This window comes from Opisthocomus hoazin, chromosome 2 (genome assembly GCF_030867145.1).
Source record: "Opisthocomus hoazin isolate bOpiHoa1 chromosome 2, bOpiHoa1.hap1, whole genome shotgun sequence".
Classification (NCBI taxonomy): Eukaryota; Metazoa; Chordata; class Aves; order Opisthocomiformes; family Opisthocomidae; genus Opisthocomus; species Opisthocomus hoazin.
In genome coordinates, this window is record NC_134415.1 from 53,509,639 (window position 1) to 53,537,330 (window position 27,692).

At 54.7% G+C, this 27,692-nt stretch overlaps 1 protein-coding gene across 1 annotated transcript; it reads left to right on the forward strand.

The window, feature by feature from the left end:
- Positions 1-23,373: 23,373 nt before the first annotated feature.
- NKX2-2 (NK2 homeobox 2) lies at positions 23,374-24,712 on the forward strand. The gene is made up of 2 exons (XM_075446330.1): positions 23,374-23,753; positions 24,005-24,712. The coding sequence occupies exons 1-2, from the start codon at positions 23,495-23,497 to the stop codon at positions 24,562-24,564; spliced, it is 819 nt and encodes a 272-aa protein (XP_075302445.1). The 5' UTR covers positions 23,374-23,494; the 3' UTR covers positions 24,565-24,712.
- Positions 24,713-27,692: the final 2,980 nt, after the last annotated feature.

A 27,692-nucleotide genomic window follows, 5' to 3' on the forward strand; every position in this document is an offset into this window, starting at 1 on the left:
CCCTGCACTGAGAAACTATGAGGGACACTACCAAACGGACAGACCTTTTCAAGCAGGGTGTTGCTTTATACACTGGCTTTATTCTGGCACCACCAAGGCAGTGTCAAGAGAAAAGATCAAATGCCATGATGATTTTTTTTTCTAGGCAGAAGAGACTACACAGCTGACAACATGGGTTTCAGTGGATATTTTCCTTAAATGAGATTTCTAGTAGCACTGAGCATTCAGTAGCTCTGAATTCATAAGCACTGACTCAAAGCAGCCCACAAGAAAACTCTCCCAATGCCTGCGGGAGCACAGGCAGGACAGTGCCAACATCTAAAAATTCACACCCAGCTCGAGCCTGGCTGTGCTGTCAGTGTGGTCTGACTCCCATGGTCCCGCACCCTCACCGAGGTGGGTCATGCTCTCTGTTGAGCACTAGGAACATCCATCTCAGCCAAGCAGGCCGTCTTGCTCACACCAACAAGGGATTTCCCCTCGGTAGCAAGAAAGGGCTCCTCTCCAGGCTCCTGCTTTGTAACCTGCACCATGACTGCAACCACATCCAAAATCAGCCCCGTGTATTTCCCTGACCTGCTGAAGCGAACAGAGCCGTTCCCGGTGCGTGGAGAGAGGGATGCTGAGCTCTCACACTGCTCCAGCTTCACCCCTCACAAGACACTTCATCCTGCCCTGGCCTCCACTGGGCAGAGACAGCCAGGTCCCTCCTTCCACGTGCCTCTGCTGTCGGGGGGGAGGTTCTGAGGAGCCCCACAACAGCCAAGACCAGGCTGTGTTTGCAGCCTCTGCTGGCTTTGCGCAGCCAGCACTTGCCATGGCCCAGAGAGTGGTTGCCTTTTCCACCCTACTCTTGTGCAAACAAGTAATAGAAAGCTCTGAAAATAATGAGTTCTGCTTCAGAGGTAACACAATTTTTAAAACACAGTAGATTTCTCTACAGTCTTCTTCAGGTGTCCATGTTCCTTGAATGCACCTACTTCTTTTTTTCCACTCCAGGCGGCAGAGGTAGCAATTTTTCTCCCCCTTAAAACCAGAGCAGAAATTACACAAGAATGTAATAGCAAGAATCCAACAAATGAGGCTCTAAAACTAGATTTATATTCTGGGATTTCCAATAAAAGGGATCAATAAGTCCCAAGTATGATTTTATGGCCTTCTGGAATATGAAACAGGTTGAGCTGGGACAGCTGAACAGACACTTTGCAATCACAGAGAGACAATTACTAAGAAGAATTTCAGAGATTAAGTAAAGGCAATCGCTCCCTTTGGCCAGAACTGCACCACCTCCAGCACAGCGAGGTCCCAGTTCATGCCTGGGTTCCCAAGTATTGACAAACACAAAAGCCATTAGAGCAAACATGGTGACGAACGGTAATCAGCAGCATAACCCTACACTTTGCTATAGTGAAGGAGCACACATTTACACCACCAGATAGGAGTGTTTCATGAACTTCTCCTGGAATTTTGGAGTTTTCCTTCCATTCGAACTTCCCTTTCCCTGCCAGCTGTCTTCCCTGGCACTTCAGTTGTTTTCAGAGTCTGGTATTGGCCAAAACACTCTTTTCCTGCAAAAGGGACCTGAACTGCTCCATGGAGGAGTGAGATGCAGAGATCTCAGCCCACGCTTCATCAGCCTGGGAGAGGCCAGAGCACTAAAAGCACTTAAAGAGTGCTGAGCACTAAACGTGCCGGATCGCATCAGGCTCCATCAGCTCTTGTCCCTACATGACTGCTGTCCTAACCATCCCCTGGGGAACTCCATCACAAACCAAGACCCATCACACAGCCACCAGAGAGATGGGCTGTGCCAGGATTTCCCTGCTGGCTGTGTTATTGCAGGCTGCTCCACTCCTAGCAGTGTTTTAAGCGGATGGCTCCGAGTGCAGGTGAGTTAGATGAGATGGGAGACCGTGGGCAATGCAGGGCCCAGGGGAGTCACCCGGGGCAGCAGCTCTGTGCTGCCAAGGGCTCCCCACCTAAGGGCAGAGGGAAAGGTGACCAGTCTGCTTTGAAACATTCACTAGAAACTGAAAGGAAAATGTCTGTGTATCTTTCCAGAACAAAGAGCATATGTTTTGCAGAACAGCAATTCTCTTTCAACAAGAAAAATATATATATTTTGGTTGGAAAAGTTCTCTCCACACAGAAATTCGTGGGCTAAATTGGAATTTTCACCATGGGACAGATGAGCAGTCAGGATGATGTGAAATGCTGCAAAGGGAGACAAGTGGAAAACCGGGCTAAGCCATGGCAGAGTAATTTTTTGGTGTATCCACCGGGATTCTCTTCTCTCCAAAGCCAGCATAAACACACTTCACATAATGCTGTTCTCAGTCAGAAGATTATCTGTGCACTCGCGCAGGCATAAAGAGGAGGTCTGCTCCACAATGAGACACCTTGAACAAACAGCACGCTGAACCCTAACCTCCGCCGGCACAGCGCACTGAGGATTGCGGAGCGCAGGTCAGCATCCCTCCCCCTGCCCCCGGCACTGCTGCGGCACAGAAGTTACAGCTCTGCCTCACTGCACCTTCAAGCATGAAAAAAGCTGCACCCGTATAAGGCAGTTATGTTATTGTGGTCATTTCAGTCCCTCCAAAAAGTGCTCTCCAAATCAAAATTGTTATAGCACTACATAAGCAACATCCAGAACATATACCTGTTTATAGGGGGGAAGAATTAAATCAAAGTGTGCTGCCTTCAGCTTGCAGAAAGCTGTTGAGCTGCTGGAATTAAACCCAAACAATCTCCCAGACAGTAAAACAGTATCTTCAGTTAGTAAGAAAGCATATAGGTTTATAAAGGCTATATTGTATGACAGGGCACTGGAGCTAGAATACAGTCAGAGCTGACAGCAGGATTCATGCCACCTTCATGGACCACTTATGGCCACTTCCAGAGCAGTTACACACATACTAGAGGGAAAAAATGAAACGTGCAGTAATTAATAGGCAGCAAGACTACTGTCAGTTTCCTTCTGTCTAAATGAGTGGGTTCATGGTCGCATGCCATCAGTCCTCTTCCTCCCATCCCAAGTCTAAGCCCTTCACTGCCCCCCCTTTCCCCACCACCTCCCCAGTGGCAGGGACTTACAGGGAATGTGTCAAGGCACATTTCAGAGTAGTATGGCTGGAGAGCCATATTCAGATCAGCGTGTTGTAATGTGTCTGACAACATTATATTCTGATCCAGCTCTTCACATAACCTTCAATTTATTTCTAAGCCCCTGTGTTTATTTAACCGAATCTGTCTTCCGTCGTTTGGAGCAGTAGCACTCAACCTTTAAACAGCCCAAGAGCCACTTCAGCCTCGAACAGATGCAGAGAGCTCCTGAGTCAGGGAGTCACAAAAGAGCCCAGCACATTGTGCTGCGGGCGCCGAGGCGCACCGAGCCCCATATTATTCATCATGCCAGCACAGGCACCTCAGCAGAGGATGTGAACGCACAGCTTTGCTCGGCACTCGGGATGGGAGTGAGTGTTTCAAGGCTGGGCCATGCCAGCGGAGCAGCACACATGGGCTCAGGTGGCTTCCAGCACAGTGGGAGACAGGCAGGGAGGTGCAGGACCTCTGCAGCTGGAGGGCTGTGGGACTGGAGCTTCGATGCAGTGCCATGGAACTTTCCTGCAGCCTTGGAGAGCCAGCCCTTGGTGTTTCAGCACAGTAACCGATCGTTGGCACGGTTACATCTCTGGTTCCACCAAAGCACACGTGCAGGCAACCAGTACCAACCCACAGGCAGCTTTTCCAGAGTTGCAGTATCACCATCTCCCTCTAACAGCCAGGAAGATCACTGCTTGCTCGATCGATTGTGCGCATCATCATATCCTTCCAATTCATCTCCAGAAAGATTCCCTTTCCTTCTACCACTCGATACATCCCAGCCACAAGAGGAACCTGAGTCACATGATGGACTGGTCCCAGGTGGGAGCAGCCCCAAGCGTGGTGCCCTGGCCTCACTGATGCCCGGCACCCAGCTCTTCCCCCATCCCGCCAAGGCACCCAGCATGCTGACAGCTTCCCCCTTGGCAGCAGCAGCAGTGTCCGCGTCAGCATCGGGCCAGAGCTTTCAGGATTTTGGTCATTTGCTGCTACATTCCCTAATAACATGGAGTCACCAAGAGACCCCCCCCAGAAAGCTGGGAGCCCTCCCCAGGTGCTTTCCAAAGCCAGGGGCTTTGGGCACGAGGATCCCTTGGCAAGGGGTGAGGAGGGGACAGGAAGATTTTGGCAGTGACAAATCCACCTGCCCGTGTCTGCTCACTTGTCACACAGAATAAAACCCCAGTGATTTCCTGTTGCTTGCTCTTTCAATTCACCAGAGTTTTGTGCTGGCTTTGGGTTCACCACGTATCGTTTAGAAACCTAATGCAATTTATAGGAAAAAAACCTTGGCTTGCTTTTCTGTTTACTGTTCCCAAGCATAATGAAAATGTTAAAATGCTAAGTCACTTGACACCTGCCACCCCAGTAATGCACTTGCTTTACTTTTTTGTAGTTACGAGAGTTGGCGAATATATTTAAAGCTCTTCAATTCACTTAAGTCGAGAAAGACATGCTGCATATTCAATGAAATGCCACAGTTGTGACATGTTCCATATCCTCCGCTGTGTTAAGTCTCTTCATTTATTCTTTTACAGACAGTCACAGAATTTATTCTGTTATGAATAAAATTATCTCTGATGTCCTTCAGAAAATAATGTAGGGCTTTCAACTGAATGCAGGAAGTTCAAGGAAAATATTCCAGGTGTCCAGGACATGAAGAACAAGTCATTGAACCTCTTTCATTGAGCTGTCATCTTCCTCCAGCTTGCATGCTGCACCCCCGGTGTCAGACAGTCTTCTGCCTTAGTGAATAATGATTAACAGCACTGAAGCCTTTAGCCTGCTGAATGTCAGCCCCTTGTGCCAGAGTGAGGTGGGCTGCTGCTTAAAAAAATAAAATCATGCCCATGGCCCAAATTCTCCTCTGGTACAACTGAAGCAAGTTGCCCAGAGAAACCGCAGGGATTCGTATCAGCAAGGAGACCATCTCTGTTTGTCACCCTGCCACACACAACAGCTAACATTTCGCTTGAAAATAGTGCTTTGGGTTGGCTCATTTCTTCTAAAGCTTTTCAAGAGACAGCCTGATCTTCCTGTCCACAGGTGGGAATCAGCCACGCTGCATCTTTACCCAGTGTGGTGCTCACCCTTAGCTTTGGTTTGGTTTTAGGGCTGGCACTAAATAAAGCACCTCTGGAACCAGAGATGGGGGAGACATCCTGAGGCTAGGAGCAAACACCCGGGAAGAGCAGGGATTGGGAGGGGGGTAGAAAAGGGAAGGTTGCCAACTCAGCACGCCATGCTAAATACTGCTAAGCTGGTCAGGTCAGCACACATCAGGTGAGCCACCAGCAGCTCCAGACTCCTGGAAGTCAGAGCAAGAGCAGCTGGAGAAATAGAAACCAAAGAACATGATTTTCAGTCCTGGGCTTTAGAAACACCAACCATTTCTTGCTACTGCCTGAAGGATGTTCTTTCCCAGAGAACCTCTGCTTTACACTCGAAATCATGTGCTTTCTTACCTGAGGTCACAAGTCCCACAGTGCTTCCAATTATTTAACGTGACCATGTACTTCTCTCTTTTGTAAAAATCTGAGCAGAAGTAGACCAAGTGAAAGTTGATCATTGTATTAATTTAAAATACAGATACATAAATGCTGTCTGAACAGCAGAATAAAGATGGGGATATGGACTCATTTTTCTGTGCCTCACAATATAATTTTTTCCTCTATTGTCAACATCATCGTTGATCCTGAAATTACAGTGTCTGAGGAGTTATTCAACAGGAGATGTTCAACACAAAAATAAGAGTCTCAGAAAATAACTGGAACAAGAACGTTTAAATAAACCCAGAGATTACAGAGGCAAAATACAAAAATAACTCCAAGAAGCTCATTTGGTTTCATTCCACTACATTTGAGTGTTATCCAAGAGTGGGAGCAAAAAATCCTAAATTGGCTAGGTACGATGAGAAAAAGCCCAGGCATCTCCACCCACATCACAGCCTATTAATTACCCTCAGATTATAATGTGGGTCAGGCATTCAGCTAAACCATTAGTCAAAAGCTTTATCAGCTTGCCTACATCTTTGCTCCATGGAAGAGCTTGGCTTTTGAGAGGACTAGAGTAGAATTGCTCCTGTATAGCTCACAGAGTGGCGTTGGTTTTTTTCTCTCCCCCCTTTTTCAGTTAATCTCCTCATTTTTCAGGCCTGCCTGATGATTTTCTTTGCACACTTAGCAGTAGAAGCATGACATAATTCCCAGTTTCCCCCTACACCCTCAAACAGTTGCAGCAAATAGATTTGGTAAGCCCTGGAGACAAAGCTGGCCTTGCTCTCCTCCCAAGCAACCAGCGTCTCCACAAACCCAGCAAGGAGCATTTTAAAGGCACCCAATTTTCTGAGAAACCCCTAAACCAAGGTTTCCAACCTGGCTGATTTCTACCCAGCAGCAGCAATTTCACTCCTCTCTGCCTCTCACTTGAATCAGGGTTTTCTGAGATGACAGAATACCCCCCGGTCTGCCGTGGGGGAGGAAATCAGACTGCTGCTATTGGTGTGAATAATATTTTGTGATAAGTAAATCTTTCAGGTTTACTTCCAACTATTTTTTTAAATCATCAGGCTTTTATCTTAAAAAGAATCAACATTTCTCTGCCTTTGAAGAGCAGAACCCTCCCGATATTCATTACTTGACTCAGCTGTTCACTCAGGTCTTTTCCTTTGATGAAAAACTTTGGTTTACAGACAGTATTTAACATCCTGATTAGTACATAATGTGACCTACTATGGCAATAAATGGGTTATGTAGCACTATCACATAAGCAAAACAGTTGATTTAGTTGTACTAAGAGAAAAAAAACACCACCTTGAGAATCATTATCTAACATAGCCACTTAAAAAAAAAAAAGCAGGGAAAAAACTACCAAAATGAGAAAAAAAAAAAGGCAGGGAAAAAACTACCAAAATGGGCGCTTTCTCTTTCCCATCCTGCTTCAAAAAAAAAAGGAAGCTCACATCACATCTTCTCAGCTGGCCAAGACCTGCTGGTCAGTGGCTCGTCCTACTTCCTCCTGGGCTTGGAGTCCCAGATACTGAAGTCTCAGGGGAGGAAAAAAAAGAGTAAATCAATAAGGACAACTCTCCAGCAAGAAAAGTCAGAGTCACACCAGGGAGAAGTACCATTCGATATATGTTTTAATTATTACTGTGGCAAACCTATGATTAGTGGTTGCTACAGCAATGCTATAAGTTTAAATGTGCGTATGAACAATGACCACACAGCAGCTTAAGCCTGAGCATCCAGATGAAGCAGCACAAGTTAACCATGCCACTCACAACTCCAGCAGCTTAATATTTGCAGTTCGCCCCCCGACCCTCCAATGTGACCCTGTGGACCAGGCAGCAGGAGCCACAATATCTCAGGCAGCCCAGCCAAGCAGGAAGGGGAAACACTAGTGTCTTGTCAGCCAGGCTTTAGCAGGAAAACTGACTCAGTGTGAGCTGACTGCAGCACACGAGCTTCCCAGGGGTGCTTTATGCCCATAAGGAAGCATTTAGGGGCACTCAAAAAATATTTATCCATAAACATCAAGAACATCAAATACTCTTCCCAGTACACAGCACCTACCTCCACAGGCACAGCCCCCACCTCACTGAGCCACCCTAGCTACTGTGACATCCTCGTGGAAGGGAACAGCGAATATCTGGGATTACACATTAGCCAGAGCAGCCGCACCAAGGTCCCCGGTAATAGGAACAGCTACGAGACAGAAGGAAAAAGCAGTCGGACACACTGTTAATGTGTAACATTCATGCCACCTTTACCTTGCCTTCTGCTTGCCTGCTTTTGGGTATCATCATCTGCCAGAAACCCTAGGGAAAGAGCAGCCGAGGCGGCAAAGCCTCAACAAGTTCCCAGGCAGGGTTTATGTACCTCTCGGGGGGCATGTGGGTGGGCAGAGGGCAGGGCAGGCGGTGAGGCAAGGAAGACCCTTCCCCTGGGCTCAGGCAGGGCCTTGATGGGGGAAACCTGGTGAAATTTGCTTTCAGGAAACGTCCTTCAGATGCTCTTCTCAAGATGGTCCTGACTGTGTAAGTTTCTGCTGGGGCTGTCACAGACCTCGGAGTCCCCTCTCTCCCTCTTCCCCCTGTTTGCAGACCCTCCTACTCCCTCTCCCCTCCCCAGATCACCTTTCCTAGTGCTGGGTTTCAAGGTGCAGAGCTGTGGGGAACAGCATTTGTCCATCCTCCCCTTTGGAGCAGTCCCCGTAAGAACTGCACTGTTCCACTGGGGCCAGAGCTTGACTTTTCTTATCACTAGGTTTGTATCCCGCTTCCACGGAAACGAAAGAAACCAGGCAGTAAGCCCCCTCCCAACCCAACTTTGAACCACCTTTGCAGTATTCTCTGCCATGCTGCCACTTTGGATGTGTCAGGATTTTCCCAGGGAAGTCCTTGGAGCACACAGCACTGTTGACTTGCTCCAGCTGGGGTTTCAGCACTGCATACCAGTGTGCCGAGCGCCAGGGAGGGTTGGCAGTCGGTGCTTCCACTGTCACTGAGGTTTTATGTAGGGAAGCCCAGGTAAAGTCACCAGTGATGTGTGAGTTCAACTGAAAAGTGATGAAAACAGATGAAAAATGAGCTCAGCAACACTTTATTTTAGCTCCCGGATCTCCCAAAGTAGCCCTGCAGCCAGTCAGTCCCATCTTCCCCAGAGTATTGGGGATGATACTAGATCAAGTCCTTCCTCAGCACTTCCCGGGAAGCCAATGAAATGGGTGATGCCACCCCCATATTACCAGCCACTCCTGCAATTTCTCCTTTGATGCCAGCCAGCACCACAAGCCGTGTCAGCAGCATCCCCACCAACAGCCTCCCTGATCCCCACTGACAGTGATGCCGCAGCCGCGCTCCCATCCGCTCCTGCCACACTGGGGTCCGGGCGCCTGGAGATGGACGAGTGATTGATGGGGCGCCCGCGATACGCCATGATGCGCTCCTTATCTGTGGCTTCCCAGTTGGTTCCCATGTCGCTCATGGGGTTTACGGCATCGATGTCACTTTCGTTCCTTTGGTTTTCTCTTTTTTTAAAGCTGCTTTGGTTTTCTCTTTTTATAAAGCTGCTTTGGTTCTTTCACGCCTATTCATGTACCCCAGTGAATCTGTTTCATCTTCAGGATTAGTAAAATTGGACAAACTAGCCTGGGTAAGACTCATCTTCCCCAACTGTGCATGGGAGACAGGTGAGTTTGAACAGATGGGTACCTATTTTTCATGGCAGTTCCACTGAGAGCTAAATCCTTCTAAAGCAGCTTCCATAGGAATTGTTAGTCAAACGTCGTGATGGCAAATACCGTACAAAAACTTGGGTGCACATAGAAAGGCAAAGGTTTGCTATGGAGAAAGACAAGTGGACGAGTAGGCTTCGTTAAGATGGGAGAAGAAAATCAGTCTGAGTGGGAGCATGACTGGTATCACCAGGAGGTCCCGCCCTCTCCCCATTTCTGAGCGGACAGTTCTGCTGCCCCGGAGATGTGGACCCTCACTTGAAAACACTGGGAATCTTCCCCCCTGTATGTGCCGTGAACAGCGCTGGCTTTGCCAGGCGGGTGAGCCTGACCAAGCCCACAGCACCCCCAGGGAGTCGCCAGAGCTTGTTGCAAAACTGCCGACATTACACGACCCTCTCTGCTCCCCCTCAGCCCCCCAGCACACGGTCTCCCATGGCCAAGGGCTGGAGTCTGAGCCCAGACACCATGATTTGAGGCTGCTGTGCCCCCTTCAGCCACCCAGCACCAGCCTCTGTGCCCCACCAGCTCCCACCAACACTTGCTCCTGCTCCTCCCCCTTGCAACCCCCAGGAAAAAGATAAAAAAAATTAGAAAACAAAGGATGGATGCCCAGTTCCAAATCAAACCTGGCTGAAAGGAGCAATTCACATCTACCTCTCCATAAGCTTCATCTTTCCCCTCCCCTCTTCCAGCCAGCCAAGACACTGTGAACAAGAGCCAGAGTAAACCCCCATCCCAGAGCGGGCTTTGCTGCTGCCAGATTGCACTGTGTGCTCAGACCCGCAGGGACAACCTGCGGCCATCTGTTAACCCCAGGTGTGTACACGCCGCAGCTCTGCCGGCAGAGATAGTCTTCTCCTGGCTCCTCAAACACACTGGTCACCCAACTCGCCGGGGGGGGGTGGGGTGTTAAAGCGGCATGTGGTTGTGCTCACCTATCCCCTCTCCCATCCCCTCCATCACTGTCCTCAGCATCAAAGGCTTAGGTGCTGAACCGGTTGTGATTCTTTATTCATTAAAAGAAACAGGCTGGAACAAGGGACAACTCAGTGCCGGCATCACGGAAACTGCTCCTGCTCTTCACCAAAACCTGGCATGTCCTGACACACGGTGCCGTATGAGCACCTTCCCTGAGCTCTAATCGAGAAGAGTGAAAAGGTCCTTTTGGTCATTTTGAATTCCTTCACATTTGCGAAAGGAGTGGGGGAAAGTGTACAAAAAGCGGAAATATGTTCCTTCAGCCAGACAAATCTGGTGTTTATTTCACCCTACCTGATCTACCCTGAGCATCCCAAGCCCAGACACCAACACTTCATATTTCCTTTTGATTAGCAAGAAAATATTTGTCCACCTATTTAGGGACCTCTCGGGAATGCTTGGTCTCACGTCTGCTCCAGCTTGGTGTGCAGCCAGGCCAGGCTCTGGATCTGGTCTTAAAAGGCACAGAGGCCCACACTCTCTGGGGACCACAGCCCAAAGCTCAGTTCCTGAGAAGGGCTCTCCCCAGAGCTTGTGGTTGCATGACACCAGCCCACGCGTCTTCAGGCCCCCTTGGCTGTACCCGAGGCCTCCCCTCTGTGCACCATCAGACCAGCCTCTGGACAGGCCAAAGCAGCACAGGCTGGCTCAGAAACTCTGGGTATGGGCATGCAGGAGCACAGACCCATCACAAGTGTTGTGCTGGTGCCACGCCACGACTGCTTCCAGCCTGCCTCCAGACGTCGCTTCCTGGGAAGCACCGGGATCATGCACATGAAATGCTGGAAGGGAACTATTAACAGGGCCATGGTAGCCTGAACTGGCTCAAAATCAGCACCAGCAGTAGCCAAGCTTGTTAATTTACCCTTTGAGCAGTGAGGCAGGCAGCTCCACCACTTCCTGGCACTAGAAGAGACGGCTGAGAAGTTGGCTAAGCCTTGAAATAGGAAAAGCCCTTTCTCCTCCCCTGGGGCACACGGAGACTGGTAACTCACAATCCCGTCCAGAGCCAGGGGCACAAAGCAGCACTGGTGGACTCTACACAAGAGAAGTTGAGGCTGTGATGTTGGATACTTGGAAATAACCACCCTGTAACAAGGTGGAGCCCATCCCAATCTATCCAAACTGTGGTCCAGACTGTCCACCTCTCCAAGAGACTCTGTGCAGGATATTTTAGGAGCAGGGTTTTCGAAATGGGCAGCATACCGGCTGCTGGGAGGAAGGTCACTGGGAATGGGTGGGGAAATAGACATCTGCTGTGCCACAGAGCTGCAGAAAGAGGAGGGGATGGGGAGGGCACCAGACCATGGCTGGGGACTGAGCAGCAGCTTGTCACTGGCTCAGTGTCATTTATTCTCTCCTGGAGCTGGAAGGGATCTGGTAGCTCTTCCCAGTTCATCCTCATGGTTTGACAGCCCAGCCTGCTCCAACAACATATTACAATTATTGGGGCTGTCTAAGGAAGAGAAATGAATCATAAGAGTCATAGAATCATTTAGGTTGGAGGAGACCTTCAAGATCATCGAGTCCAGTCATTAACCTAACACTGCCAATTCTACCACTGAACCACGTCCCTAAGCTCCGCATCTACATGTCTTAAATATCTCCAGGTATGGTGCCTCAACCACTTCCCTGGCAGCCTGTTCCAATACTTCACAACTCTTTCAGTGAAGAAATTTTTCCTAATATCCAATCTAAACCTCCCCTGGTGCAACTTGAGGCCACTTCCCTCATCCTATCGCTATTTACTTGGGAGAAGAGACCAACACCCACCTTGCTACAATCTCCTTTAAGGTAGTTATAGAGAGCAAAAAGGTCTCCCCTCAGCCTGTTCTTCTCCAGACTAAACAACCCCAGTTTCCTCAGCTGCTCCTCATGAGACTTGTTCTCCAGACCCCTCACCAGCCTCGTTGCCCTTCTCTGGACACGCTCCAGCACCTCCATGTCTTTCTTGTAGTGAGGGGCCCAAAACTGAACACAGTACTCAAGGTGCAGCCTCACCAGTGCCGAGTACAGGGGCACGATCACCTCCCTTCTCCTGCTGGCCACACTATTCCTGATACAAGCCAGGATTCCGTCGGCCTACTTGGCCACCTGGGCACACTGCTGGCTCATGTTCAGCCAGCTGCTGACAAACACCCCAAGGCCCTTTTCCGCCGGGCGGCTTTCCAGCCACTCTTCTCCAAGCCTGTAGCTTTGCATGGGGCTGTTGTGACCCAAGTGCGGGACCCAGCACTTAGTCTTATCGAACCTCATACACTCGGCCTCGGCCAGTAAATCCAGTCTGTCCAGATCCCTCTGTAGAGCCCTCCTACACTCCAGCAGATCAACACTCCCACCCAACTTGGTGTCATCTGCAAACTTACCAAGGGACCACTCAATCCCCTTGTCCAGATCGTTGATAAAGATGTTAAACCAAACTGGCCCCAGTACTGAGCCCTGGGGAACATCACTCATGACCAGCCGCCATCTGGATGTAACTCCTTTCACCACCATTCTTTGGGCCTGGCCATCCAGACAGTTTTTTAGCCAGCAAAGTGTACACCTATCCAAGCCATGAGCAGCCAGTTTCTCCAGGACGTTGCTGTGGGAACCTGTATCAAAGGCTTTGCTGAAGTCTAGGTAGTCCTTAGCCTTTTCTTCATCCATTAGGCAGGTCACCTTGTCATAGAAGGAGATCAGGTTAGTCAAGCAGGGCCTTTCATAAATCTGTGCTGAATGGGCCTGGTCACCTGGTTGTCCTGTGTGTGCTGCACATAGGCACTCAAGATGATCTGCTCCATAACCTTCCCTGGTACTGAGGTCAGACTGACAGGCCTGTAATTCCCGCGCTCCTCCTTCCAGCCCTTCTTGTAGATGGGTGTTACAGTGGCGATCCTCCAGTCGTCTAGGACCTCCCCAGTTAACCAGGGCTGCTGACAGATGATGGAAAGTGACTTGACGAGCACATCCGCCAGCTCCTTCAGCACCCTTGGGTGGATCCCATCCAGTCCCATAGACTTGTGTGTGTCTATGTGGTGTGGCTGGTCACTGACCATTTCCACTTGGATTTGGGAGTTTTCTTCCGCTCCCCATCCCTGTCTTCCTGCTCAGGGTGTTGGGTGTCCAGGGAACAACTTCGCTTGCTGCTAAAGACTGAGGCAAAGAAGGCATTAAGTACCTCAGCCTTTTCCTTATCCTTCGTCACTAAGTTTCCCACCACATCTAACAGAGGATGGAGATTCTCCTTCTTCCTTCTTTTGTTGCGAATGTATTTATAGAAACATTTTTTATTGTCTTTTACGGCTGTAGCCAGGCTAAGTTCTAGTTGGGCTTTGGCTCCTCTGACTTTCTCCCTGCATAACCTCATGATATCTTTGTAGTCCTCCTGAGTTTCCTGCCCCTTCTTCCAAAGGACTTAAACTCTCCTCTTTTTCCTGAGTCCCAGCCAAAGCTCTCTGTTCATCCAGGCTGGTCTTCTTCCTCACTGGCTCATCTTTCGGCACATGGGGATGGCCTGCTCCTGCACCTTTAAGACTTCCTCCCTGAAGAGTGTCCAGCCTTTCTGGACTCCTTTGCCCTTCAGGGCTGCCTCCCAAGGGACTCAGTCAACCAGGCTCCTAAACAGACCAATATCTACCCTCCAGAAGTCGAAGGTGGAGGTTCTGCTACTGCCCCTCCTTACTTCTCAGCGAATCAAAAACTCTATATCAAGATTTCAAGATTTGTTCCCAAGAGAGAACAAACCCACATAGAAAAGGTATCCTGACCTCTGCTCTTCCACTTTCTTTCATGAAGCAACATTTCCTGATGAACCTACAAACAAATCAAAATCTAAAATGCCTCCCCCACCTACAAAACATACCCTCTGATAAAACCTCCCAGCCTATTCTTACTCACCAGCAGAGACTTTATTTCCAGGGTTGAGCAAAATGAGGCCAAAAGGGTTTGGTGTGGAAATCTGCATCATCCACTTTACTCTCCTTCCCAGGGCCTGACAGGTTGGCTTTCAGCAGTTCTAGGCAATGGTGGGATACACGCATCAGGGGCCAAAAAGCCCTCCAAAAATGTTTGCTTTCAGTAATGAATACAAAATAGTTTTATTAACAAAATAGTAACTGCATGGTTTATAGTACATTATGAGACAGCTTGTGACTGTCACAGGGGACATCTGTGGGGCCTGGACCCCAGCGGTCCATTCGACACTGCTTTGCCTTTGGAGCAGCTTCATTACGGTGGCTCCCGTGTCACCCAGCATTGGGCTGGGGACAAGAGCTGTACCTTGCCCAGAGTTTTACTGCCAGTGACTGGGCAGGGGCAGCAGCCTAGAGCCCAGGCTCGAATCAGCCTCCCGAAAGCACAGCTTTCTGCTCCTGTCACTATGGAGCATCATTCTCCTCTCCCCACCTCCAGCCCTGTCTCCTCATCCGGCTGCTCCCAGCCTCATTCTCCCTTCCTCCTTGGGTCCCAGTTTGCTCCCCTTTGACTCTCCCTCACCTGCCCCAAATCCAGCTGTTGCACTCGTGCCTTTCTCCCATGCTCCTCCTCCTCCTCCTGCTGTGCTTTGTGGGTGCTGGGGAGGCAGGAGCTGCAGTTGGGGAAGTGGTGGGACCCGGTCCCGCAGTCCAGGGCACAGCAAGCTCTGCTGCAGGGGGACCTGCACGCACAACACGTCCACAAGCACGCACCTCTTACACAGGTTTGTAGCCAAATGTATAGATGTGCAAGCTCAGATCCCTCTATACAGCTTTGCTACAGCTGGATGTAGTAAGACACGTCCTGGACATACAGACTGAATTTCTTGTTATGAAAGCTGAAGATTTTGCAGTTATGTAAATAAAGAGCTAACTATTTACATTTGTATTTCTATGTGTGCAACAGGATATTTTTTTCCCTAATTTCGCTCCCTAGGTAAGGGATCTAGGCACTTCTTTATCCTAACAAAACAAGCTTGGCAAAGTTATTAATTGCTCAGAACAAGATCTTTATTGATTAGTATAAGGATCATTCACTTTATCTGCAGGCGGCTCTGTTAGAGCTGCCTGTGACCAGGGTATTTAGGTAAGAGATATCTGTCCTGAGCCCTGGGGAGTTTCACAGAGTAGTCCAAGGGCTCTCTAGTGCTTCATAAAATACGCCAGGTGGTGGAGAGAATTCAGATGAGGTGAGATGGAGAAGGGCCCCTGCGACATTCCCTCTAGCCCCAGCAGTCACCAGTGACTCCCTTCAAGAGGACTTTGTGGTTCTTCCTAGAAAGACATGGGGGTGGGCTTTCCTGAAAATATCTGAAGCATGCCTCAAAGGTTACGCCCTTTGCAGACCCCTGGGGTTAAAATGAGGCAGCACAACCTTTTGCTGCGTGGGGCTTGACTCCCGGGGAGCTGCCCTGACTTCATCTGGGCCCGGCAGCATGGAGGGCTCCTCGGGGTGGGCAGCAGCCACAGGGCTCACCTTCCAGTGGGGCTGCACTGGCGGTGTTTACCCAAGCCACAGCCTTTGGAAGGGAGATGGACCACCAGGCTCGGATGCCCAGAGAGCCCTTCTGGTCAGCTGCGACCTCTTCTCATTTCTGCCTGTGTTCGCAGGGGGTCGTGCCTTTTGCAGCACCCTTTTGCAGCCAGGTACCGCTTTTCATCCCCAGCGTCAGGGAAGTCGGCCAGCGCCGCTCTCCCACCACCACCACCTTTACTTCGCCTGCCCCTTAAAAAATCCACATAAATAAATAGAAATACGAGATAAAATAAGAAAAAAAGAACCCGAAAATGGGCAAGGGAGGGGGGCTGCAGCTGGAGCCTTCTCTGGCAACCCAGCTCTAATCTCTCACAAACCCCCGCTATCAAAGCTTGGATCAGCATATCTAATGTAAACGAGCTTTCACACATAAATAACGTGCCACATCTGGCTATTTGGTTTTTATAGCGTCTTAGCTACCGAGCGATTTATAGAGGGCAAGCCTGTTAAAGAGCAGCCCGGGCTCGGCCGGGGGAAGTTGCGGGCTGCCCCGAGGCGGAGCGGGCTGGGAGGTGCGAAGGGGCGAGGTGGGAGCGGTGGGCGAGGGCGGATTGGGGCAGCGCCGAGGTGGGGCCGGAGCCCCCGCGCCGGCAGAAAGCGGCTTCTCCGCATCTTTGGGGAAGCGGGGGGCGGGGGGAGGGCTCTGCCCCCCGGGGGAAGAGGGGCCGGCTCAGCGGCGGGGCCGGGGCAGGCTTAAAAGAGCCATCCAGGAACCGGCGTGTTTGCGCCTATAACCAATTTATGACCGCTGAACATATGGCCGGTGTTTCGCCTGGCGTCACCCGCCGGGGAGGAAAGCAAACAGACCGCGCGATGTAAAGCCGGAGGAAGGAGCGGCCGCCCGGCAGACGGCGGAGACAATGCGAGAGCCGCGGAGCCGCCGCCGCCGCCGCCGCGCTCAGCCCCCGCCCGCCTAGGGACCCCCCGGCCCCCAGGTGAGCCCTGCCGCGGGAGGGGGGGGGGGTCCGCACCGGCGACAGCGGGGTTGGGGGGGGAAGGAAGAGAGGACAAAACGTGGGGGTCGGGAGCAGCAGGTGGGAAGGGGCTTGCGCGGGGCGGGGGACGCGCGTCGGGCAGGTAGGAGCTGAGCGGGCGCCGGAGGAGCGGGGAGCGTCCCCCCTTGTCCCGACGGCCGGGTCCGGCCCGGCCCCGGGTGAGCGCCCGGCCGCCCCCCGTGCGCGGCGGGGCCGGGGGGGAGCGCGGCCGGGCAGGGGCGCTCCGCCCGCCCGGGCCAGGGAGGGGGGAGCCGGGGGCGCTCCCCACACACCCCCCCCCGCCCCGGCGGCGGGACACTTCTCGCCTGCGACGGCAGAGTACGCCAGAGGACCGGGAATGGCCCCGGCCCCCGCCCGCCCCGCCGCCCCGCTCCCTCCTCCGCCGCTGCTTCCCTTCGCTTCCCCGGTGCGCGCCCCGACTCGGGCCCGGGTACTCGGGCCGGGTCCCCCCGGGCGGACCCTTTCCCGTTCCCGAGAAGAGCCCGACCCCGCTCCGCCCCGCGCAGGGCCGGCGGGCACTCGGCGGCTGAACGCGGACCCCCACTCCCGACGCACGCCCACCGGCTACCTGCGCGGACGCCCGGGCTCCCCGCTAAGCCCTCCTCGGTGTCGTGCGTGCGGGTGTGAGAAGTAAATCCAGATAAGAAAGTGCCCTCAAGCCGCAAATCCCCCGCACGCCCATCGCCCTCGGCGAAACGGGCCGCGTTCCCCTTCCCGGGGAGAAACGTTTCTGACAAAGCTTAATCTCATCGGGACACGTTTAATCATTAGAAAGACGGGAACGAATACAGCCGGGGGGCTCGATGGGGGGGGGGGGGAGGGGTGCGAAACGTTTGCCCGGCGAAGAAAACGGTTTATAATAGACTGGAAGGGGAAGGGAGGCCCCGGGCCGAGCTTACGGCTTTCACCGGCCTGGGGGCGAAATTAAAGAAGACAAACAAATAGCTGGGTCGGGCGGCTGCGGGATGCGGGGGGCTGCGGGCTCCCGGCTTTGTGCTCGCACGCTTGGCCTGAGCAAACTGCCTCCGCCACTATTGGCAATATTTTCAAAGATCTCATTAAAGTGCATTTATCAAAGCCCTAACATGTGCCCTCCGGCTCTGACATAACCCCGTTAGCCCCCAGGGAGGAGAGGGAAAAATCCCAATTTCTATTACAATTCGCCACCTCGGGAGGTTGGCTGGGGGGCAGGCTAGATCTAGATCTACAAATTTATAAGTAATATCGGTGAATTGGAAGGCTTGCTCCGTCTTTGAAGCTTCGGGGGGAAGGAGATAGAGTAATCGTGAGAATAGGAAAGCTCATTTAGATTCCTATGTCCTGGAGAAGATTTAATTGTCTGCGGGAAAAGGGCAAGGCCAGCGCCGAGATTTTGGGGGATGGCAGGGACTTTCTCTTGAGCCTCCATAGAGAAGGCTGGTGCTGGCTCCCTTCCTGTCCCTCTTCCCCCACACAAACCTTTTTTTTTTTTTTTTTTTCCTTTTTCTTTACCCCAAAACATGCTCAACGCCTTTGCCAATGCCGTTTCTCCAGCCGTGAGCGGAGACGGAGATTTCAGCCCGCAGAAACTCCGAGACCCGCACGTTACAATTAAGTTCTTGGAAGAGACGGAGGATTCGGAGGTCTCTGGGTACCCCCGATTTGCAGAAGCAAGATTTTGTTTTTAACCTCCCTCCCTCCCGCGGGCGGGATGCCGGTGTGCCAGGTGATCCGGCGGCCTGGGTCCAACCCCCAGCTCCCTTTCCCACGGCCTGGCCTGGCCGCGTCCCCTCCGCGCCGGAGCCGGAGCCGCCGCCGAGCCGGCAGCATCTCTGCTTCACCGCTGGAAAACGCGGTTTAAAACCCTCCGTGCGGGGCTCTCGGGGGGTTTATTTAGAAGAGATAGTTTTATTTTGGGTCCTTTGGTTTGTTTGGGTTTTTGTTTTAATCGCCAACAAAAGATGTCTTCCGTAATGACGCGGCTCTCCTTTCCCCCGCCACACTTTAAAACAAAGAGGGTGTTGCTTACAGGGGATGCTCCTGAGGTGAAGCTCCTGTTAACAATTATCAGGAGCGACATGGGCTGCGCTTCCCTTTCCCTATTTATTTCAAGTGTGGCTCGTTCGAAAAGATAAAATAAACCTGTCCCCCTAACAAAGCCTTTGTGTGGGCTTCGCTAATCCGCACCGAGCGGCAAGGTGCGGTCCTTTTCGCTTGTTTGTTTGTGGTCTGGAGTGAGGGAAAACAATAGCTCGCACCTCCGGTCCGATCAAGCAATCAACTAATCCACTCGAGGGCTGTTGTCGGAGGTGCGGTGCGGGGACGGGTTAGAGGTCAGTGCCAGCGAACCGCTCGGGGAGGGGTAGCGGAAGGCTCCCGCCAAGCGCCCTGCCATTCCTCTGTGTGTATATATATAATATATTATTATATATATAATATATATAGGGAATATATAGGGAATGAAGTCAGGGGCGTCGGTGGCTTAAAACGGAGGGCGAGAGCCGGCGCCCCGCGGGGAGGGGGAGCGCTCGGGCCGCCGGCCGGAGGAGGGACGCGATGAAGCAAAGCAAAGGCACCTCGCCGCTCAGGAACACGACCCACGGGCCGCCCGTGGCGTGGCGAAACCCCGCTCCGCCTGCCCGCCCGCCCGCCGGGGGCTGCCCGCCGCTCACCGGGTCGCCCGCTCGCTTTGGGGGTACTGGGCGGGGGGGAGCCCCTCGAAAGGGATCTGCCCCTCTCTTATCCCCCACGGAGACCGTCTTCCCGGGTCTTAAAAAAAGGGAAACCAGCTTTGGTGCCTCTAAAACCAACACCGGCCGCCCGTGGGGTGGGGCGGGCCGCTCCGCACGCAGCTCGGAGAGGGGGGCATGGCCAGGCGAGGGGGAGCGGAGTGGAACGGCGGGTGTTTGAGCAACCTGCGAAAGCAAACAGGTAAACACTCCCCCGCTCGCAGACGCACTTGTCCTGAAGTGCGGCCACTCAGCCTGTGTACACGCACCGCGCCGTCGGCCTCCCGTGGACTTGTGCAAATAACCCCGCGGGAGCGGGCTGCGAGGGGCTCGGCGAGCCCCCCGCCCCGCCACCCCCTCCCCGTAGCGCCGGGGCAGCCCCCTCGCCCGGCCAGTGCCCCGCGTGGGGAGGGCAGCGGGGTCCCAGCGCGGTGCTGAGAGGGGGGCACTGCGGGGGAAAGGCACGGGGGGGGGGTGTCGGGGAGGGTCGCCCGGCTCTGTCGCCACTGCCGCCGGCCTGCCATCGGGTTTCCCCTCTGCGCCCCAAAGCAGCGCGGCTCCGGGCACGGAGGGCGAGGGGCTGCACCCCTGCATCCGCGACCCTTCCTGATGTCAAAGGGCCCGAGAGGCTCTTACGTCACCCCCCGCCGGTGACGTCACGGCGTCCCGGGCCGCTCACTCGGTGCGGAGGGAGAGAGAGCGGCCTCGCCCCGCAGCGCTGACCGCGCGTGGGAGCCCCCCCCTTTCGCCCTGCGGGGAGGGAGGCGTGGGGAGGGGGCCGCGGCCCCCGGGGCTTTGTGTGCCCACAAGGGACCATTGTTCCCCACGGGTTAATGGGCCGCCAGCGCCGGCTCTCCCCTGGGAAAACCTGCACCTCCCCGGCGACGCCGGGCCCGGCCCGCAGCCGCCTGGCCCGCCGGGCCCGCCCCGCCGTGCCCGCCGTCCCCCCCGCGGCCCCCTCCCGCGGGCACCCCCCGCTCCCGCCGGCTCCGCGCCCCGAGGGGTCTGCGGGACGGGCTCTCCCTGTTCTGGCATCTGCGCGCAGGCTGCGGGGTGGCGTGTGGTGCGCGTGTTATTGCGATTATCGCGGTTATTTAAAGCCCGGCTCTTCCTCCCGGCCCGAGGAGAGGAGCCGCCCGGGCAAGGCGGGCCACTAGCCCCCCGGCACACGCCGGCCCGGAGATGCTCTGCCCGCCTCTCCCCGCTCGGCTCCTGCCGGGGCTCTTTAATTCGGGAAGGTGTATCGTCGTCCTGTCGCCGTTGCGATTGTCACTGTTACGACGGCTATTTCCCCCCCCCCCCCCTCGCTTACCACGGCGGGAAGGAATTCAAAGCCCATCCTGCCCCATCCGACCGAAACCCCGCCGCCCCCCCCAATCCCGCTCCGGGCAGGTCGAATAAAACCGTGGATAAACCCGAGATTTGCGGGAAATGAAAGGTCTGGATCTGGTGCGTGTCTCAAGCCCCTCCCTCCGGGGCAAGGGGAGCGGAGCGGGGGAGCGCCCGCCCGAAGGGGTTCCCTCGATATCGAGGAAGGACTCCGAAATGGATGAAGAGATAGCCATTGAGTGTGGTTGAATACCATGACAACTAGGAACAACCTCAGATTTATTCCCAACAGTTAGGACACATTGAAAGAGGGCGTCAATCACGTATTATTTCGCCACTGAAATAAATGCAAAAACTGCGCCGAGACAAAGGGTTCCAACAGAAGCCGGACATTTGTCTACATTGCGGACATTGTTTCCAGCTTAGCCATAGGGTTGTATTTGTGTTTGCGCGGGTCCGACCACCCAGGATGTGCTCAGGGGCTCGCTTTTTTTTAAAAAAAAAAAAAAAAAGGGTGGGGGGAAAATCCCTGGGCATTGTCAGCCACATCACATACTTTATGGGAGGCAGGCTGGGGGCTGGGGGAAGAAAGATGGGGGGGAGCGGGAAGGGGGAGGAGGGGAAGGTGCGAGTACATTGATCGGCAAATGGGAGGATGTCTGAGGGACCGTCTTCCTCCTCTTCCCACCGCCAGCAGCCCCGTTCCCGCTCCCTCCTCCTGGAATAGAAACTCGCTCAACTTTTCTTTCCCAGAAATAAAGGTGGTGTTGAGAAACCCCTTCCCAGACTGCAGCCCCCCCGCACACCACCATCATCTCCGCACACAAGCCTGTCCCGGGCCGGGGTCCGGCTGCGGGGCTGTGAGGGGGAAGGGGAAGGGGAAGGGGAAGGGAAAGGGGAAAGTCGGGGCCGTGCCGATAAGTGTGCGCACGGCCAAGGGTCCTCGGCGGGTGCAGCAAAGGGGAGGAAGGAGTAAAATGGAAATAAAAGTTGGCGGCAGGCAAGATAGAGAGGGAAGCAGTTGTGGAGGGGGGCTGTCTGCAGCCCTTGTGCCGGGCAGGGGGAGCCTCCGTGGCAGCGCAGCTCCGCGCCGCTCCGCCGGGACCCGCGGACGGGGACGCTGCGGGGCTCCGCGGCTGCCAGCGCCGCGCGTGTGTGTGTCCGTGTGTGACACTTTCCAAATCGCCCGTTTTGGAAATCAACCCCTTCTTTATCCCCCTCCTTCCCCAGGCCCTGAAAAAGAAAGAAAACAAAAAGAAAAGAAAAAAGAAAAAATGAGTTCAGTTATATTTGAAAGTCTATCGGGCTGCAGCCCATTAAATTAACCACACGGGCTGGGTTTTATTCGGCTGGAAGAAGGAGGCAAAATCAATGAGACCTCTTCAAATAAAGCCCCCCCGCCCCCCCAAGTAATCACCTCCCGGATCTCCTCGGGTCGTGACTGACGATCGCGTTTTGCCAGTTCGGTTAATTTCGGAGCAAACTAGAATCAATTACTCGCTGTTTAATTTCCAGCGTTCATCCCTAAGCCTCAACCAAAATATTGACCTAGGCGGTTTAGATAAGTTGGTCTCTTGCCATCTGAGCCGCCTCTCGATTCGGTCCCGCGCGGGGCTTTGAGCGCGTCCCCGCGCAAAAACGCTGCTCCGCGACTTTGCGTGGGCGCGCAGGCTGCTCCGGAGGGGTGGGAAACGGCGCAGGCAGCCTCTCTCTCTCCTTATCACTCCCCCCCCCCAATTTTTTTTTCCCCCCCCCTCCCCGCTTTTCAAGGCAATCGGTGGAAAACACACTTTGGAGTGTGCGGAATATCGGGCTGGTGCGAGGCTCTTTGTATGTAAATACCGTGTTTAAAAAAAAGAAAATCACACCCTCCCTCTCTCGCTGACACACACACACACCCGCGGAAGGGCCCTCCCCACGCTGGTAATTAACTGACACGTTATACCACTCATCACCAATGGTGGAAGCTCGGAGCTCGCCCAAAACCCGCAATTTCACATCTGCAAACACTGTCTTCATCCACTTGACTTCCAAGACCCGCCCACACGTGGCCAACCTTTCCCGGGTTTAATGTATTTTTTTCTCCCTCCTCTCGGCAGGTTCATGTGTGGGGACCAGCCTTATATGGACTGTTCGCTTCAGCAATGGCTCGTTTTTTTCAAGCGGCAGGCACGGGTTCGGGGTGTTTAAGCAAGATCCAGAAGTGATCTTTCTTCCCCCCCCCCCCCTTTTTTTCCTTTTTTTTTTTTTTTTTTTTTTTTGGCGTGTCTTTCCCCCTTTCCCCTGGACTTACAAACTATTTCCGACGCCGGCTGCTGCTCCCGCTCTCTGAATCTCCCCCGTGGCAGAACAAGCCCGCAGAAACCATCACCGCAGAGATCCGCCGCTGCGGCCGGGGCTCCGCTGCTTCTCTCGCCCAAAACCCTGCGGGGGTTTTTCTACGTATCTATATTATTATTTTTATTTGTTTGTTTCCGTCCTCCAAGCGTGCGGGCGCCCCGCAGTCCCCCCCCCAAGCCCCCACCCCCCCCGGCTGCCGCGTGCGTGTGCGGTGCCGCCGCCGCCGCTCCGCGTGTGCGTGTGCGCCCGCGACGCGGCGGGTCGGCGGAGCCGCTCCTCCCGAGCTCCCTGCCCAAATTCGGCCGGAACATGTCTCTGACCAACACAAAGACGGGCTTTTCGGTGAAGGACATTTTGGACCTCCCCGACACCAACGATGAGGACGGCTCCGCCGCGGAGGGCGGCGAGGAAGAGAGCGAGGCGCCGGAGCCGCCCAAGAAAGCGGGAGTTTTGGGACAAACCCCCTTGGACACTGTTCAGACGCTGCCTTTGAAGAACCCTTTCTATGATAATAGCGATAATCCCTACACGCGCTGGCTGGCGAGCGCCGAGGGCATCCAATACTCCCGTGAGTACCGCGCAGCGGGGACCGGGACGGGGACCGGGCAGCGCCGCGCCCGCGGCGGGGCGGGGAGGGGGGGAGTATCTGTTACCGCTCTTGCCACGGCTGGCTGAGCCCCGGCCGGTGCCTCCGTCCCCCCACCCCCCACCCCCACGGCGGGGGAGAGCCGCGCCGGGCGGGATGCGGGCGGGACGCGGGGGGAGCGCAGCGCGGAGACCCCCCGCGCTGACGGGCGCTCTCGACCGGGCTCTCCGCAGTGCACGGGCTGACGGCGGGCGGGGGCGGCCAGGACCCCTCCGCCAAATCGCCGGAGCCGTCGGCCGACGAGTCTCCCGACAACGAGAAGGAGGCGGCGGGCGCCGGGGACGCGGGGAAGAAGAGGAAGAGGAGGGTGCTCTTCTCCAAGGCGCAGACCTACGAGCTGGAGCGGCGGTTCCGGCAGCAGCGGTACCTGTCGGCGCCGGAGCGGGAGCACCTGGCCAGCCTGATCCGCCTCACCCCGACCCAGGTGAAGATCTGGTTCCAGAACCACCGCTACAAGATGAAGCGGGCCCGGGCCGAGAAAGGTATGGAAGTGACTCCTCTCCCCTCCCCGCGGCGGGTGGCCGTGCCGGTCTTAGTCAGGGACGGCAAGCCCTGCCACACGCTCAAAGCTCAGGACTTGGCAGCCGCGACTTTCCAGACGGGAATCCCCTTCTCCGCCTATAGCGCTCAGTCTCTACAGCATATGCAATACAACGCCCAGTACAGCGCGACCAGCAACCCCCAGTACCCCACAGCACACCATTTGGTACAAGCTCAGCAATGGACTTGGTGAACGCTGGAGGGGAGCGCGCGCGCACGCACACACCACCACCCCCCCCCCCACGCGAAAAAGGAGGAAAAAAACAAAAATAATAGAGAGAGAGAGGAGGAGACAGACTGATGCTCCAAAAATAAAAATAAAAACTGCGGGGGAAGGAATGGAGAGGGAAACGCTATTATTATTATTATTATTATTGATATTATTATTATTATTATGTTTCTTTTTTCCCTCTCCCGTTTCTTTTCCCCTCCATTTTTTTGGGGGGGGGTCGGTTTCATGGTTTCATTTCGGGGGGAGGTGGGGGGGGAAGGGAGGGGAGGTGTTTTTGTGCGTCATTGTTTACAGAAATTTTTGCGCCATTCAGAGTGGTCCTGTCTACCTACAACTAAAATAAAAGGGGGGGGGGGGAGATCGTCAGAATTAAAAAAAAAAAAAAAGAAAAAAAAATAAAGAATAAAACCCCCCGCTGCTCCTGTGGTTTTGTGAGGGACCTACGTGTGCCCGGGGCTCGGCCGCCGTAACGCCGGGCAGGGCACCCCGACACGGGGATCGCGATCGCGCCCCTTCGAAGGACGGTTTTCGTCCGCCCGTAACCCCCGGACAACTGTTAGCGGGCGTGTTTTTGTCCCTAGTCGTGACTGTCGCCGCCGTGAGCAGCAGCCGGGGCTTTCATTTTGTTTTATCTTATTTGGGGTTCGCGCACAACTATTGCCGAGGAACCACGGGCCGAGGAAAAAGAAACGCGGATTAAGCCCTCTCTGCCCACCGCCGCGGGACAGCGGGCTCTTTGTGTACAAACCCAGGCTTTCGATATTTTAATAAGAATTTTAATAATAATTTAAAAAACCCCCTCTGTTTCAAGGGAAAGAAAAAAAAGAGAGAGAGAGAAGGAAGCGCTAATGACGAACCGGGTTTGTTCGACTTGTCTGTGCGGCCGGCGCCCGCGGCCGCCTCCCCGCATCCCCCGGGGCTTCCCCACACGGCTGGGACCCGTGGGGCCGGGGGGGACCCCGCGGGGAGACACGGCCGAGCAAGGCCCCACGGCCCCCCTCCGCCCGCAACTCCTTTTTTACGGTGGAAAGAGGCTTTTCTTGCGGGGCAGTCGGCTTCAGCCCGGCTCCTCCGCATCACCCGGAGATGGCGAAAAACGGGAGCGGGGGGAGAGAATTATTTTACATCCGTGATTGTGCTTTTATCCCCCCCCCACCCCCCCCTCCGCCGGCGCTGCTGGGGACCTCCGGCGTTTTGGATACCAGCATCACCTCCTCTTCGGGCCGGGGGCCGTTTGCGGGGGGGGGAGCGCGGAAACTTCGCGTTCCGCCCTCGGGGATGCGCCGGCGGCTCAGGAGGGGTCGAGGGGAAGGATTAACACCTGGAGCACCCTCCAAAAAAACTGGGGAGGGGGGGAGGAGGGTGCAGAGAGAGGCGAGGCGGTGCTGGGGCGGCTCAGCCGCGGTGAAGCGGGGACCGAACCCGGCCCCGAGTGAAATTAGGGCCGGTTTCGGGCAGGCGCAGCCCCGGCTCGGAGTGGGTTTGGGCAAGGCCGGGGCAGCTGACTGCTCCCTCGCCCTCCCCTGCGGCTTTTAGGCTGGTAAAGACGCTTAAAAAAAAAACCAAAACAAACAAACCCAAACCAAAACAAACGGGGGCTTGTCCGGTGCGGTGGGGCCGGGGCCGCGGCAGCGCCCGCCCCGTCGCAGAGGGGCCGAGCAGGGCCGAGCCGAGCCAGTGCCGCCCGCAGCAAAGAGATGATCGGTACCGTCGGAGCACCCCGGCCCCGCCCCGACCCTCCGCGCCTCTCCGCCCCGGCGCAGCCTCCGCCGGCCACAAAGCCCCGCGCACAGCCTCCGCGCTCAGGCTGGATTTTGTCTGTTTTTATTTCATTTTCCTCTTTTTTTTTTTCTCTTCCCCCTCCCCCCCTTTTCTTGTTCCTCCTTTCCCCCGCCTCCCCGCCGGGTGAGCCCTTACCCACACCACCGCGGCCGCGGAGCTGCTCAGCTTCGTGGCGGGGACGGCGCCGGCAGCCTGCCTGCGCACCGGCGGAGCAGCCCCGGCGGGGCAGAGCCGGCCGAGCAAGCGGGGCTGCCGCCTTCCCAGCCCGGGGAGGCTCCGCTGGGGTCCCGGGCCCGCGCCCCAGCTGCAGGGAGTACAGAAACATGGGCAGGTTTTCCCCTCTCCAGCCCCAGCGTGCGAGCCACGAGAGGAAGAGAAGGAAAATTGTCACTTTTTTCTTCTTCTGTTCTTCTACCTTTTTTTTTTCCTCTTCCTTCCTCCCCCGGCTCTGCTAAGTCTATAAAACCAGTTGTGTGGCCCTAACCTCCGTGGCCTTATATCTCCCATGCTGCCGGGCCAGCTCCGGGCAGTCTATCTTTGCACAATATACAGTAGACTTCACAAAACAGCACAATGGGGGAGGCAGGGAGGTGAGCATGTTAGAGGCGTGCATATTAAAGAGACGGAGGCAAAGGCAGCCGGGGCTGGGCCGGGCCGGGGAGGTGGGGGAGAAAAAAAGGAGAGACAGTTTGGGGGGGGTGGACCCCCTCCCTGTGCCTTCCATCCCTTCTTCTCCCCCCCCCCCTTCCCTTTTTAGGGCCATTCAATGCATTTACGGGAGGCAGTCCATCTCGGAGTCAGGGAGCAGTGTCCTTTGCGTTTTGTTAGGGCTGTCACTCGTGCTCATTGTTAGGCATGTTCTACATGTTGTATCCCATATGGCCAGCTGGGCCGGGGGACCCCTCACAAAACCCAAATTGTACCCAGCTTTCAAAACCAGCATTGTTGTCTGTGAAAGGAAGACGAATTAAAAATTCGTGCTATATCTATTCTGGAAAAAAAAAAAAAAAAGAAAAAAAAAGGAGGGGGGGAAACAAGGAAAAAGAATCCCTCTCTCTTTCTCTCCCTCTCTCCTCTCTCTCCCTCTCTCTTTGAAGACTAACAGAGGCCCTCCTCTTCTCCCAGTTCCCGCTGACAAGTTTCTCTCTCATTTCACAGGAAATTAGAATTCCTCCCCCCCCCCAAAGACCCAAGCGCATCTCCCCCGTAAAACACGCGGCGATGCCCGCTCCCGCTCCTCCGGGCCCGCTAGCGGAGCTGCGCTGCCCGCGCTGCGCGGAGGCTGCGGCGGGCAGCAGAACAAGGCT